Consider the following 16,762-nt stretch of genomic DNA (forward strand, 5'->3'; position numbering starts at 1 on the left):
CACCTCATCGACTTTACCATTCAGAAAGGCACTTTTCACATCTAACTGGAACACCTTCATCTCATTGTGAGCAGCAAATGCCAAAAATAGTCGAATTGCCTCCAATCTTGCCACATGAGCAAACACTTCATTGTAGTTGATTCCTTCTTGCTGATTAAACCCTTTTACTACTAGCCTCGCCTTGTTCCTTATGATTATCCCTTTCTCATCTCTCTTACATTTAAAAACCCACTTTGTTCCAATAGCATGTACACTCTTTGGTTTTGCAACTAATTTCCATACTTCCATCTTCTCGAACTGTGCTAACTCTTCTTGCATGGCTTCGACCCACGAGCTATCCTTTAGAGCCATTTGATAATTCTTTGGTTCAATCTGGCTGATGAAGCAGGTGTACAAACATTCATTTATGATACCCATTTCTTTAATGCTTGCGTAAACACAAGTGTGTTCATTCAGACTTCTTCTTGTTTGAACACCGTCAGACAGATCACCTATCACGTTCTCCAAAGGGTGATTTTTGTGAATTCCAGTAGTCAGAACCGGACCAACTTCCAGATTGTTTTCTAAGTTCGAAGAGAGTTCATCTATGGGTGATTGGTGTTGAGAGTGAAAAGGATTGTAGAATTCTTCCTCAGTAGAGGCAGCAGGAATATCAGCAGCACTTGACGAGGAAGGTTGACTCTCATCGTATCGCGGACGTTGCACAATATTTTCCTCCTCATCATACAGAATCCGTGAAGCAATTTTTTCATCAACTTCTGCAAAATCCAAGTAAGGCAAATTAAACGATTTGAAAAGTTTATCATAGTCGAAAGCTTCAGAGGGTCCCGTGCTAGGCTTTGGTGATTTGTAACTTGTAATGTCCGTGTCACATACCACCTCAACCTTGATGTTCGATACATTAAAGACTCTTCTATTGGGTGTCCCAATAACATATCCGACTAAAATACCTTCGTCGGCTTTCTCACCAAATTTTGAGTTCGTCTTTAATATCGTACATGGGGACCCGAAAGGTTCGATACCATTCAAGTTTGGCTTTCTACCATGCATAAGTTCATAACAAGTTTTATTCAATCTTTTAACAGTTAAAACACGATTAAGGATATAACAGGCCGTGGCAACAGCTTCAGCCCAGAACACCACGGGAAGTCTAGCATCAGCTAGCATGGTTCTTGCTCCTTCAATTAGCGTTCTATTCTTCCTCTCAGCCACCCCATTTTGTTGCGGAGTATACGGGGCGCTGTACTGATGGTCAATCCCTTTCTGTAAGCAGAACATCTCCATCTGGTAGTTTTTGAACTCTGTACCATTATCACTCCTGATGTACTTAACCTTTCTCCCAATAATATTTTCAACCTTGGTAATCAAGTTAATTACCAACTGAACCGTCTCATCTTTTACCTTCAGAAGGTATACCCAAGAGTATCGAGAGTAATCATCGGTTACTACCAAGCAGTATGACGTTCCACCTAGACTCTTTACATTCACGGGACCGAAGAGATCCATGTGAAGTAGGTCTAGGGTACTAACAATTGAGTTAACCTTCTTGGAGTGATGAGGTTTCTTGTGTTGCTTTCCCTTCTTGCACGACAAGTATTGATCTTCAAAGTTAAAATTCTTCAAGGGAACTCCAAGCACTAGCCCATTCTTGACAATGTAATTCATTTTGCGAAGATGTATATGTCCCATTCTTCGATGCCATAACTCGGACTCGGACTCAGTTGCCTTTGACAAAAGACATGACTCTTCTGTTGTCATTTCAGTTGACCTCATATCCATTACATACGTGTTCTTTTCTCTTGGAGCTTTCACCACCCATTCCTCTGGAATCTTGAAACCCGGATAAAGAACGATTGCTTCATTTTTAGTAAATTGCACTGTGTACTCTTTGTCACAAATCTGAGACACACTCAACAAATTATTCTTCAGCTCTTCAACAAAATTCACCTCATCTAACTTCATTTTTCCATTTGTCACAGTTCCAATACCAGTGATTCTACCTCCACTCTCTCCAGCGAAACTTACCCTACCTCCTTGAACAGGTTTCCATTCATGTAACAAATTCTTGTTACCAGTCATGTGCCGGGAACAACCACTGTCCACAACCCACAGATTGTTTACAGTCCTGTTCAACTATTCCTGCACAATTAAAGCAAAAGATTAAAATCTGGGGACCCAAGACCTACTGGTCTTGAGTCGATTAAATCTGTTAAACAGCATCACGTACTTTGGTTGCCCAAAGTCAGTTTGAGGATGATTTCTGTGAGTTCTGAAAGGAAACCTTCTTGAGGATTGACTATGAGGCCATCCAGACCTTAGTGAATTAACTGAATTATAATTGTAAGTTTGGTTGTTAACTAGGAAAAACTGAGATCGATTTCTTTGAAATCTTGGATTTGTCCAATGTATGAAGTTTGGTGGGTTCGCATTCTTACCAGTATAATAGTTACCATACTTTTTATACTCAGTTTTCGGAGGCCTCATTCCTCTAAATTTTATCTGGTTTAGAGGGCAATCAGCAATAAGGTGTCCTACTTGATTGCATCTAAAACAGCTCCTGTGTTCAACTTTCGTCTCAACAGTTGTTTCGGATGTTGAGGTTACATTACTACCCGTTTGTCTCACATACGGTGGGACGAACGGGTTTAGGGAAGAACTCTTTTCATCAGGCTTATATTCCTCCCCCCGTTTTAGTAATGTTACCTCTTCCTTTATCTCACCCGATTCGGATGACTTGTCAAAATTTGATGAGACAGAACTAGAAACAGAAATCTTAACATTTGGAATTGGCTTACTCGTTTCGCTTTTACTAACTTCAGGTTCATTAGTCGAAATTTTGACTGGAACTGTCTGATTAATCTCAACATCAGCAGATTTCTGATTACTAGGATTATAAGTATAGTTATGGTTATACGGTGGTGGAACTTCAGAAAATCCAATTCCCCCTTTGTTAACTGGGGAACGTTGAACACTTACAATGTGATCAAGCATTGCTGAGGAATTTCTAAATTGTTCAATTTTTCTGTTTAGTTCCACCACTTTTACCTGGTAATCAGCAATCTGTTTATCTCTTTCAGCAATTAGTTTGGTTTTCTCTTCTAACACTTCATAACTAAGATCAATTACTTGTATTTTATCAGCTAGACTTGCTTTAAGACTTCTGATATCCTTTTCACTAGCTTTTATTTTTACCGAGTAACTGTTTTCTCCAGTTTTAGTATAGTGATGATCTTCTTTTAACGTTTTAAATTGTGCGTCCAAACTAACAAACTGATCAGTTATTGTTTTCAATTGTTCAGACAGATTTTCTCTTTTCATGCAATGAAGTTCAGAACTTACCTCAGAGAGCTGATCGTTGACTTCTGCCATATAGGCTTGATTTTCTCTCGTCTCCCTGTTACTTCCTTCAGTCTCTATGGTTACCAAATTGGCCTGTTCGAACACTTCCTCAACTTGCAGGTTCCAGTTGTATCCACCATTCTGTCTAGATACCATAGCCCTGTTCTCACTACCTCCCCCATTCTGTTGTGCAGGTCGGTTCTGACTACGTTCGACTCTTTCATTTGTACATTCCTTGGCAAAGTGACCATTTTGTTGACAGTTGTAACATCTAACTTTTGATTTGTCAAACCCTGGTCTTTCTCCAACAAACTTTCTACCTGTTTTCTTCATGAATCTTTTAACCCTTCTTACAATCATAGCCATCTGCCACTGCAGATCCATCTCTTCTAAATCATCAGCATCGATCCAAAGTTGCAGGGTCGACTATTTTACCTTTGATGTAGTTTTCATACGATGCAATGAAGGATGCATAGAGAGCAAACTGCTGTTCAGCTGATTTAACACTCATGGGCATCTGTGAGTAATTGTAGCTCGGAACGTTTGAGGATACATTACCAGTTGTTGCTTGAGGTTTTGAAGAACTACTACCTCCAGCTACGAAACATACGTCGCCGTCCATATTGAGAATCACATGACCATCTCGAGTTGAGTTGGAGTTTGATTCTCCCTTTGAGTAGTAGGCAGACGATTCTGATTTTGAACTTGAACTTGGTGAGACTTTCGCACCATACATTCCCGGATCCTGAACCTGATCAGTTGGTGTCTCCTTTCGAACCATGTTGAGCTCAAAATTTCGTAACTTATTGACTGCTGTTTCAAGATAAATATTGGCAAATTCTTTATCCTCTCTCATTAAAACCGTATACATTTCCCATTTTGGTGGAAGAGCATCAAGAAGTTTCTCTACTATCTCATCTTCTTTGTATACAATGGAGTAATTGCTGAGCTCGATCATCAAGTGATAATATCTGGTGATGATATCGTCAAGTGATTCATTTTTCAGATACTTGAATACAGAGAATTGGGTTTTTAGTAGCTTTGTTTTGGAAGCACGGATCCCCACATTACCTTCATATCAATTTTCAAGTGCTTCCCATAGCTCTCTGGCAGTTTGTACTTCTTGAATGTATGAAGAATCTCTTGTGGAAGAGCCATCGTTATTGCAGCATGAGCTTTACTTTCTGCCTCATACATCTTCTTTTCCTCCTCTTCCATCTTATTGTACTTCTTAATCTGTTCACGACCCTCAAACAAGACCGTTGGTGGAATGTATCCATCTTGAATGCACACCCACATCTTAGCATCTTGATATTTCACATACTGTTCAAACCGATCTTTCCAAGCAACGAAATCGGTACCCTTAAGCATTTTTGGAGCTTTAGTTGCTGAACCGGCTTCAACCTCCATTTTTGCCAGTTCTATAATGTTTATCGAAGTCATAATTGAAAGAAACACAACTCAATAACACAAGGAAAGTAAAAAAATTTTTTTTTTTATTTTGAACAGTGATTAGTAGGCGAAGTTATGCTTAACTTCGCTTAAGCTTAACTTCGCTTGTACTTCGCTTGATCTATAACTTCGCTTGATCTATAACTTCGCTTGATTTATAACTTCGCTTAAACCCTACGAACAGTGACGGCAACTTCGCCTGATGAACATAAGGTTTTTGCAGGTTTTAATTTGACGTATTGCGAGGTATGCGAATGTGTAATGGGTTAGTTTTGATAGTGGGAGATGGGTAGGACACAAAAACACGGTATTTCAACGTAAACTCGTTCCGCAAATAGTCAAACGGAATGATCTCAACACTTGTGTGATAATCCCGAACCACACAATCACGAGCAAAAGCTCTGATACCAATTGTAGGTTCCTAGCCGGATCTACACAGGAGTATCTCGTAATACATAGGTGCGGAATCCCTACGCAACACGATACGAGCGTAAGATGTGTAATACGTTAAAACGAACACGAACACACGTTACAATACTGATAATACACGTTGTATTGCAACACTTTAACACGTGATATCAAATCACAATTACACGTTCTCGAATTCCCTTTTGAAAACAAGCTGTAACCTAAGCTTATAAAGGCTTCGACAACTTCGCCTAACAGACTAGGCGAAGTTGTCATTAACTTCGCTTCTCCACAAGTTCGCTTACATTAGGCGAACTTGTGAGATTACATATCTAAAACCAAAACAAACAAACTAACACGATTACAGACACATACAAAACACTAGATACTGAACTACTGACATCATGTACCAACACATCAACTTTTTGTTTCTTCCCTCTTATGTCATCATCTTCACTCTCTCTAGGTGTGTCAATATCAGCATCAGAATCTTTATAACTACTATATGCTTCAGGAATTGCATCAGTAAATTGTTTTAGACACTCTTCAAGTAACTTTCTCTTTGTTTCAACATCTTGCTCATTCACCTGTAGTAACTTAGCAACTGAACCTTTCAACTCTTCATCATCATTGTCAGATCCATCATCATCCAAATCAAATTTATAAGACTCATCATCAGAATCATCATCTTCTGAACTATCTGAATCTGACCCACCACTATCTATTTCAGCTCTATTTGTGTCAATTGGTGGTGATTTAATGTTGTATCTGTAACCATAACCGGTGATCCAAGTGAGAAATTTGTAACCTTATCTGGAGATTTAAGTGTTGAACTTGTATCCTTATCTAGTAATTTTACTGGTGGAACTTGTTTTCTAGATGTGAGCTTAGAGTACCTCTTAACCTCTGAACTAGGGCTCAAGCAGGCTTTTTGTTGGTTGTTGGGCAGGGCTGCAGTGATAATGGGTTGGTTATTGAACCATCCAAGCACAAAAATTTCCTATAACCAGCTAAAAACCCCCTTTTCACCCCATCAAAACTCACAAAAAACCTAAAGAATTTCTCCAGGTTTGAATCTGGCTCCTGGTTATTGAACCTTGGGGGAGGAGTTACCAACTCAAAGGTTGAATTTGGATTAAATTGTTTCAACGCTTCCAAGTAAGACCAAATTTGACTGTAGTGCTCCCTCATTGACCCGTGAAAAATCTTAAATGCATATTTTTTGGCATTGTATGCCAACCATTTACATATAAGCACCTTATATTTCTCTTTGACTGCATCTGGATCTCTTTTCCTTTCCATAGAGGTTTAACTTTGAATAAAGGCAATAAGTTTTTAGCTATAAACTTAGCAGTTAGTTGCCTATTCTTTGCCATGTTTCTCTAACAATTATGCTTATCATTAATAGTCTTAACCATATAACAATTCTTGCCCTTGTGAAATGAACAATAGAGACTAAATGGACACCCTTTCACACATTTGAAACCTACACGTCCTCCTCTGCTCTTGTAACTTGTAGCAATGTAAACATTTTTACCACTTGAGACTGCATATTTACTAACTGCTTCTTTAAAAGCATCCCTGGTGGGGAACTTTATCCCAACAACCCATTTAAACTTAGACCAATCAGTTTCTTCACTAACAACTTGAACATCTACTTTGTGTTTCTTCCCTCTAATGTCATCATCTTCACTCTCTCTAGGTGTGTCAATATCAACATCAGAATCTTCGTAACTACTATATGCTTCAGGAATTGCATAAGTAGATTATTTTAGACACTCTTCAAGTAACTTTCTCTTTGTTTCAACAGCTTGCTCATTCACCTGTAATAACTTAGCAACTGAACCTTTCCACTCTTCATCATCATTGTCAGATCCATCATCATCCAAATCAAATTTATAAGACTCATCATCAGAATCATCATCTTCTGAACTATCTGAATCTGATCCACCACTATCTATTTCAGCTCTATTTCTGTCAATTGGTGGTGATTTAAATGTTGTGTCTGTAACCTTAACTGGTGATCCAAGTGAGAAAGTTGTAACCTTATCTGGAGATTTAAGTGTTGTACTTGTATCCTTATCTAGTGATTTAATTGGTGGAACTTGTTTTCTAGCTGTGAGCTTCGAGTACCTCTTAACCTCTGAACTAGGGCTCAAGAAAGCTTTTTGTTGGCTGTTGGGCTGGGCTGAAGTGATAATGGGCTGGGCTGCAGGGATAATGGGTTGGGCTGGGCTAATAATGGGCTGGGCTGGAGAGATAATGGGTTGGGTTGCATGGGTATTGGTTGTGGGCTTCCTTAACTTTTCAGTTTGAACATACAAAACCATATCTTGTGCAGGGACGGAACTGGAATCAATCAAAGACAACATATCAAATACCTCTTTATCACTAACTAACCCCTTTAAACAACCATCATCAGGAATCTTGCAATACAACCAAAGACCATTTTTCTATTCATATGAACCATACTCCATTGCATAATCAAGTAGCTCAAAGTAAGAAAGTTTGTCAACATCTCAAATTAATGAAGTTTTTATTTTCACCAACATACCTTAATATCAGCGGTGCAACATCAAAGGCTCCATTAGTGCGGAAGGAAACCCGTATTTGATTATCCATTGTTAAAGATTAGGGCTTGTTCGTCTTTCAATCAGCTGAAGAGGTAATTAGGGTTCTTGAGTTAGAGAGAATTTTGGGATTTGGGGGGGGGGGGTGTATAATTTGGGAATTTATGTTTGTATAATGTTTAGGTATGAAACGTTTGTTATAATACACAGCCGGTCAATGTAGGATGCCCATGTCAGCTATTTTTGACAACTAGGACGACACATCAGCTTTTACCTAATGAAGTTAGTACTCCGTTAGTCGTGTACAGGTGGATTCAACGTATGTGAAAGTTGGGACCGTTGCCAGCCAAAGTGATAGTTGGGACCACCGTTGGCAAAAATAAAATAGTTGGGACCAATAAAAACCAATTTTCCCTAAAAATATAAAAGAAAATAAAACTAAAACTAAAGAAGCTAGATAAACATTTTGGTCTTTGAAAAGATATTTATATACACAATAAACAAAGTTTAATAAATACTTGGATTGTTTGTAAAATTTCACAGTGTGTACTCGGCAACGGCGCCAAAAACTTGATGCGTGTAGAAAAAATGTTTAGTTTTTCAAAGGTTTTATTTACACAATGTCTAGTTTTAAATTTATATAAATGCTTATTATCTTAACTAAACCACACATAAATAGGCAAGTATACCTATCGTATATGTAGCAAAGTATAGGTTAAGAACCAAGTATCGATTCATAGACACACTTGTTTGATTTTTACTACTAAATCATTGTATTTATTTAACTGGTAGTGAATATCATATTGGTTTGGTTTGATAAGTAAGATTTTACGAGAAATTTAAAAGCATAAATAAAAGTAAATATTTTTGGGTTTTTATATTTTTAGATAGAAGATCAAGGATAAAAGTGTATCATCTTGGTTCCAACTCCTCTGAAGTTTGGTTACAATGAATTAGTAAACATGTGATATGAGCTTAATATGGTGATTAAATGTGGGAATAACACCTTATTTCCAAATCATATTATTCATAACTTCTTGATCTCCACAAAACATGGTTTTATGTAAGCAAGTGGTTTATGATTAATATTTATAAAATAACTCACTTTGAAGATGAGACAATCCCTTAAATTAATAAATGAATTATCCTTGATACTTTAGTAAAAATAACCTTTGTATTATACATAAAATATTAATTAAGATTAGTTGAGTCGTAAAGGACTAACCTTGAATTATTAAATCTTAATCCACACAACTCTTGGAAAATTATAGAACTCATGTAATACCAACCAAGAGTTGATAAAACTGGTTATGTTGCACACTCACTTAACAATCAATTAACCGATCTTAGCGGATAAATATTAACAATCCGCTTTCACAAACATTAATTAATAACTACTAATATTCCACTTGGTTCATGTCAATATTAGGATTCACGTTTTTTCCCCAACCAAGTCCTTACAAGAATGACGATTCCTCGGCTTATCATCAAACTCAAAACTTGGCGGCTCATTTAAATTCTTGCCAAGCCCTTATAAGAGTGGCAATTCCTTAGCTTATCGTCAAGCTCGGAATCTGGTGTCTTTTTTAAGGTTCACCAAGGCCTCACAAGACTAGCAACTTCTCGGGTTATCGTCAAACTTGGCACTTGGGTATCTTTTAAGAGTAATATAACATTTCTCATCAAGTGATAACTACAATAACAACCATTACTTTTAAAAATCCGATCACATCTTTAACTATTATTATTAAACTTCAATTAAGATTCATTAAAAACGAAGATGATACTATGAAAGTTTAGCCAATAATAAGCATAATGTTAATCATCAAAGTAATAGATACAAACATGTTCAAAATTAAATAATCTAACCAATTTGGATGACTAATTCTTGAGGCTAATGACTTCTTCCAAGAGCTTAATCTCCTTAATTTTCAAGGGTTGTATGGATGGGATAATTCCCTTATTAATTGTGGTGAAAAAAGGTGGTTGAAGTAGAGTAAATGAGGTTGAAATGTGTATTGAATGAAGGAGATGTGCATTCAATTTTTAGGCTGATTATGTGCCCAAAACACGGTCGTTCTAGGCAAAGCACAACCAAGGTGCCATTTTTTGTCATCGTGCATTAAATGTTCATGTCAGGTTTGTACAACCAGGGGGCACGGCCGTGTCAAGAAAAGCACGGCCGTGTTGACTACACAACAGTCCAAAATTTGTCATTTTCTCTTATACTGAAGACATGGCCGTGATTTGAAGGAGCATGGCCGTGTTTAGTTTCAGAATATTCTATTTTGTCTTTTCCTCTTGTTCTTGATAACATGGGTGTGTTTGGGTTAACATGACCATGTTTTGTCTTCCTGCTTTTTTTCTTTACTTCATAAACTATATACGTGGCTATGCCTTGATTCACCATGGGGTGTGTTTAGTTTAGTTTCGCCGTTCATCTCCGTTTTTCTTCGTACTTTAGGTTGTTTTATTTCTTAGGGCTATATTTACCTATAGATAGAAATTATAAACATTAGTGGTTATTTATTGTAATATATTTGTCGAAATTATGTTTATTTGGAGATAATTTATTGCCGAAAAAATGTATAATGTCATATACATCAGTTCTATACAAGTTGTAGATCAAGCTAATGATGCAAGCTCATCCAATTCTGTAAATGTTGCTGCTACAACTTCTGATGATTAAGTCTCCTCTATTGTTGCTACTCCAGTTGCTGCTGAGCCCGCTCCATAAACTATTGAAGTTGCCTAAGTCTAGAAGCCTATGAAAGGGAAACGACGCTTCATTGACAAACGTGCAACTGTTCGATGCAGAAATGTCGCTTATCATGATGATTCTCTAATCATATACTGCAAGTGGCACGCCGACATCAAGAGTCGGGTTATTCGGCGTTAGAATGTAGACCTTGCCTATATGCATTACACTATGACGATTCTCTCATCATGTACTGCAAGTGGCACACCGACATCGATAGTGGGCTATTCGGCGTTAGAATGGAGACCTCGCATATATGCATTACACTGAAATACATACGCTGACTCATCTTAACATGTAATTCTTTGTAAGAGCAGTTGATGAGGTATTGGTGAGAAAGGGCTTCAAGGTTGGTTCAAGAGGCACCTCCACAAGCAAGCTAAAGATGACTTCCCAACTTCAAGCTAAACATGGGTAAGACATACAAGCATCCAACCGAGCTCGACGTGACAACAGGCAAACGTTGAAATATCTGGAGGTACAAGATGCCAAAAGACGAGCGTGTGGTTTATAATGAAGAACCTTTTTGCGCTCGACACTCTTTTAGACTTTCTTGTGTGGGAATTTGATGGTGAGACAGGTGAATCCTTGATCCACTACAAAGGATACAGATCTTTTCACTTTTTTAACGAGCATGAATTAATGCGGTTCAACGAGGCAGACATCATGAAGCTATACAAGTCTCCTCTACACACGCTTGAAGATCCAACTCGGGGAAACACTGATCAAATAGTTGAGAAGTTCAACAAGTTTGTTTGCTATCTTGTTGACAATCAACTAATTGATCATCCCGACACTTTTGAGTACGAGACGAACTAGAGACGAAAGCCGCTACAAATACTAAAGACTAGAAGGAGATTGTAGAGCCCACTTCACATGTTTAAGTCTTTTTTATTTTTTAGCTTTATTATCTTTGTATTTTATGTGCATTCGTTTAGTCTTATGTATGTTTGGCGAGGCCTTTTGTAATCAAGCCCAGTGGGCCTATGGAAATAATATGGAATGCATGAGAATTACAATATCAATAGTGCAAGCTTCTCATGCACAAACAACCTTTTGCAATTTCAAATCTCTACTCTCTCTCTAACCTTATCCTCTCAACCATTCTCCTTTATTTCCTTTTATATTAAATAAACAAACACTAACAAGATCCGAGATCTTTGTGAATTGTAAGTGATTTCCGCTAGCTTAAGATTGATCCAAAAACTAGTAGTGAGATCCATTATAAGGACCTATGTGAATTCTCTTATTGTAACAAGGATCACATTGCTCGTTGAATTGATCTTGTGGTTAGAGTATACACTAGTGAATGATCATGGTGAATCACTATCTTGAAGTTGATTCGTTGACTTCAAAATGAATTACCAAGTTGCTATGGTATAATTAGGATCAAGGTTAAAAATCACTCGAGTATATACATCAACGGGTTCATAGATTAATTATAGGCGTCATTCCATCTAGTGGTTGAAGGCACTAGCTGTTGTAATGTGAGCCATGATAATAATTGTCTAATTTGACCCATTTTCTTATAGGGAGATTAGTTTGAGAAAAGTTTGTTGGATCATTTGCTAAATTTCGTTACGTGTATACTCTCTAACACGCTAGAACTTTTTATATTATATGCATCAAGTATATGACGGGTTTTAAGCTGAGAATGTGTTTTAGAGTAAAAATGCCATTTTGACTTGATGCGAGTGTAGAGTGTAGCCTATGCTGGATGCATCAATTTCATGTCCCACACTCTCGCTCATCAAATTTCAGGTACTCTTGAACAAATGATTTTCCAACTTCCAAGCTTCCAAGAGCGTGCCGTTTCCCCATTCTCGTGAATCAGTGGTGAGTTCACGCAAGGCCGTCCCTGAAAATACGTTGGTTTTTATAGATCCCGTTCGGATAAAAAAGTAGGGCCCTGAGATAAATAAATTTTATATATATATCTAATAAGTAATTGAACGATATGTGTGATAAAATATTAACATTAAACAAAACAATAATATTGTAGCTAACCTTTCAATTAATCAAGTATATTTAAATGCATCTAAAAATGAATAACCCTAATCAAATAATTTTAAGTTTCAAAGCATAATTTCATAATAATACAAGCTAATTGACTGTTCACGAAATCCAAGGTATGATTCATTTTTAATTGTTTTAGAATGCAAAATAAGGGGAAAAGGTAAATTAAAAAAAAATGAAGTGAAATAATTGAAAATAAATCAGTAAAAATATTATATTTTTTCAATGCTTTTAAAGTTGACAGATGGATTATGGATATATGTTACAACAAATAAGTAGAGAAGTGGGTTGGATTGCTCGAGGGCTTTTTATTTGTTAAAATTTTTTTGAGCTAGTCATTTCAAATTTGGGCAGATAACATAATGTTTTATTTTTGTTTATTAAACCTGCTGCCTGTTTTTAAAATTTTGTTGGGCCCCTTCTGTTTTTGGGCCTTATGCGGCTGCACAGGCTCAAATCCGGCCTTGAGTTCACGGATTCCATGGAAAAGAAGACCCCCCCTCCCATTCGAGGGATGGTGTTCAAGACCTAATGTTTGTTTCATGGCCGTGTCCCATTTCGTGTTTTCTTACTACGACTCACAACTAGGACGAGTTAATAGTGAGGACACTAGTGGTGGTACTACAAGCAGTTACTACCTTTATTATTTAACTTTTTATTTATTTATAAGTTAAAAAATATTTTTTTAAACAACCTTTTTTATTAGTCAACTTGACGGGATTTCAATAGTCCTTAGTTATTTGAAGCTTCAAATCCGATTCGATAACCCTCATAAAACATCCCCTGATTTAGGTGTCGAGGTTGGAACCACACAAGTTAGCGACCTCTCCTAAAAGAAGCATTCAGGCTACCACTAAGCCAGAAAACTCATGGTCTTGTAGGTTTATATACCCTGTAATAACTATGTATGTATCCAGCTTCAATTACGGATTCAAAATTTGATGTACTGCATATGATGCAGGGGCGAAGGATATCAAGGGCCAGGTGTGGCCCCCGCCTTCACTGTTTTTTCGCGCATTAGTGTAAATATAGTTGTCTTTCGCCTAAAATTTTCATACGCAGTGTAATTTTACCTGTTTTCGGCCAAAAGTTTGAGCCCGGCCCTCCTCGTTTATGATTTTTATAATATATTTTGAGTCCGGCCCTCCTACATTCGTGTCCAAACTTCGCCACTGATGTAATGATCATCTGATTCAAATGTATTTTCTATTCCTAGACTTTGAACACCCTTTACGAGACAATGTCGTCATATGCCTCAAGCCCTTGTTGACACCTAGCTAGCCTTCCCACCAGCCATCATTAATATTACTCCGTCTTCTTTGACTTGATGAAGTACTTGCGTACTTGTTTGACTTCAAGAAGCATTTGACATCATGTTAGCCGCCAATTTAGGTCAATTTCCATCCATAAAAGGAAAGTTTTTATGTACTTATCCAAAAAAAGTAAACAAGCCCAAAAACATACAAGAGTACTGTTCTACATGTCAAAGATGAATGTGGTGACCAAATCTTTAATCTTGATTACCATGGTGGTATGTCTCACCTCAGTTGCTCATGCCTTTTCTGGCCAAGCAATCGTAGCCAATCCGCCTTATGTTCGTAAGTAGTTTTTCTTATTTAGCAAGGTTGCAACAATGTAGTAAAATCAGGGTTAGTTTTTTCTTTTATTGGAAATTTATCTTAATTTGCTGGAATTACATCCGGTAAGAGATTTGTAGAAACATTTTGTAGAAAGATGAGTTGTTTTCTAGTAGTGCCTGACCGGGCTAGTCTCAGTACGACCTATATTTAGTCAAGTTTATAACATAATTAGTAATTGAAGTTAGATATTAACTAAAGTTTTGCAACCTATGAACATCTTGTTTGAAGGGTTTTTTTATTTTTTATTTTTTTTAATCTAGTTTTAATTTTGTTCAGTTTCAAGATTTGCCATTGCTTTACATCCTAGTTAATTTGAGCTTTATGTTGACCTTTGTAGCATCAAGATGTTTCGGTACAAATGATGAAGGTATCATGATTGCAAAAGAGCATATCAGCTTTTTTGCCAATGGAAGATCATGTGGAAAGAGGTACCGAGTTCGTTGCCTCAGTGGAACCAACAAGGCCATACGTGATGCATGCACCGGAGACACTGTTGATGTTAAGGTTGTAGATCGTTGCGAGACATGTGCGAGCAATGAACTTGTCCTTTCCCAAGAGGCGTTTGCGAAGATTGCCCGTCTTGCTCTTGGGAGAGTAAACATTCAATACGAACAGTGCGTACTAATTATTATTGAACTCATTTTGCATATCTGTGTCATATTCTTACTAACTGGGAATTTTTTGGTGGTTTTCAGGATCTGATGATACAAAAATACAAGCATAAATCCTGTTATATGTTTTAGTACCAAGAGGCAGGAGCATATGAATAAGTCGGACACGATAGATATTTCATGTTTTTTTGTGTCTTCAGTGTAATAAACTTGAATACAAAAAATGCTTGAATGCAGTTAATCATGTCGAATCTATATTTTGTGTTCGGTTTCAATAATCAAATTTTTGGGATGAGTTTTAAAATTAAAAAAAGAGTACCCTTCTAATACATTCACCTTGGAATTGTTTTTTTATTTTAAGAAGGTGATTGTTAGAATATTCAGACATTTTAACTATGTATTATATGTAAGTTTGATATGTTTACAAATGAATGTACATTTGTAAATCTAGTAACCAATCGAATTTCAAATAGACTCATAGCCGCCAATAAAATCCGGTAGCCATCTCTAGTAGCGCGGATTGGATTTCAAGAAAACCTGGTAGCCTCCTAGTGTAAAAGGTGGATATAAAGTTTGTTAGAAGATTAACATTTGGTAGTCCGTGACTAACTAAAAAAATTAAGTAGGCAGTTCGAAAGGTTTTTAGACTGACTAAAAATTAAGAGTGAACATTCGGTCATTCTCTCATACTTGGTGAGATTAGCCCTTGATTATAATCATAAATCAGATCATATACTCTAGTAAAGTTAACTCTTCACCTTATTCAGTTCACATACCTTGTGATCATTTTAATTCTTATTCAGTTCACATACCTTGTGATCATTTTAATCAATTTAATCTAATACCTTTTCGAAATTCTATTTCGAATACGTAGTCGTCTTAATCACTACAAACCAATGATCTTCTTTCAAAATTTTATCCACGCCACTTGTTCTTTCAAACAGCTTGTTCAAGACACACCCATGATCTCATCAACTTTGCTTACGCACTACCTGTGGTTTCAACCAAACAACTTATGATCACTACACACTCATTATCTTATTAACCTTAAAACCACACTACTTGGTTTTCAACCAACTTGACTACTACACACGCGATCTTATCAACCTTATATTCACAGTACTTGTGGTTTAAAACCAACTAATCACAACACACTCTCAATCTTATCAACCTTATATCGACGTTATGTATGGTTTCAACCAACTTGATCACTACAATTGCATCACATGCTTGTGTATTTATATTACTTCTAACAAAGTTTTATAAATCAAATATACAAAGAATCAAGAATCCTAAGGTCAGATCTGTGAAGATGATCATAAAATTTAAAATCAGATAGATTGGAAATAGATGACCCTTTGAAGAGGAAAAGAAAATAGATGATCTTTTCTGTCTTCGCCTTTCATTCTTGTGTATATATACGAGAACGAATCCACTCAAGACAAAATGGGTCCTGAGCCCAATTGTTAGCTTAAGCCCAAACTGAGACATCACTATATCAGCATTCAGCAGCAACCCACAATTGATTAGATGGCCCAAATCCGTATCCATATTCTCAATATAACATGACCATAATAAAAGTAATAATTTATATCTATACTATATATAATACATCAAATAAAGGAAAATTATCAATATAACATGACCATAATAAAAGTAATAATTTATATCTATACTATATATAATACACCAAACAAGGGAAAATTAAGACACTTGATTTTAAAAGTTTTATAAATGCTAATGCATAATGTACATGTATGAGTAGGGGGTAAACTTGTCTTTTAAACACAATTCATTCAACTTACAAGTTTGGTCCCTAATTTTTAACCATATTATATTTTTTAGACAGAATTACAGAAATTGTCCTTTATGTATGCACCAAATTTCACTTACTGTTCTTTATCTTTAAAATTGATATGTTTTATCCTTTACGTTTTAAAATCCTACATCGTTTGTCCTTTAGCCCTA

General features: G+C 36.5%; 1 protein-coding gene across 1 annotated transcript; it reads left to right on the top strand.

The window, feature by feature from the left end:
* The first annotated feature begins 14,009 nt into the window (after positions 1-14,009).
* LOC143581500 (EG45-like domain containing protein) lies at positions 14,010-15,078 on the top strand. The gene is made up of 3 exons (XM_077064269.1): positions 14,010-14,141; positions 14,521-14,797; positions 14,879-15,078. The coding sequence occupies exons 1-3, from the start codon at positions 14,024-14,026 to the stop codon at positions 14,883-14,885; spliced, it is 402 nt and encodes a 133-aa protein (XP_076920384.1). The 5' UTR covers positions 14,010-14,023; the 3' UTR covers positions 14,886-15,078.
* The last annotated feature ends 1,684 nt before the right edge of the window (positions 15,079-16,762 follow it).

The sequence above is a fragment of the Bidens hawaiensis genome, unplaced genomic scaffold, assembly GCF_021521415.1.
Source record: "Bidens hawaiensis isolate Kalapana, Puna unplaced genomic scaffold, B.hawaiensis_p1.1 tig00031083_1, whole genome shotgun sequence".
NCBI lineage: Eukaryota > Viridiplantae > Streptophyta > Magnoliopsida > Asterales > Asteraceae > Bidens > Bidens hawaiensis.

Excerpts from the sequence above, each read along its gene's own strand:
- LOC143581500 (XM_077064269.1), top strand. The coding sequence starts at position 14,024 with ATGTCAAAGATGAATGTGGTGACCAAATCTTTAATCTTGATTACCATG. Across the intron at positions 14,142-14,520 it reads AGCCAATCCGCCTTATGTTC|CATCAAGATGTTTCGGTACA; the intron begins GTAAGTAGTTTT and ends TGACCTTTGTAG.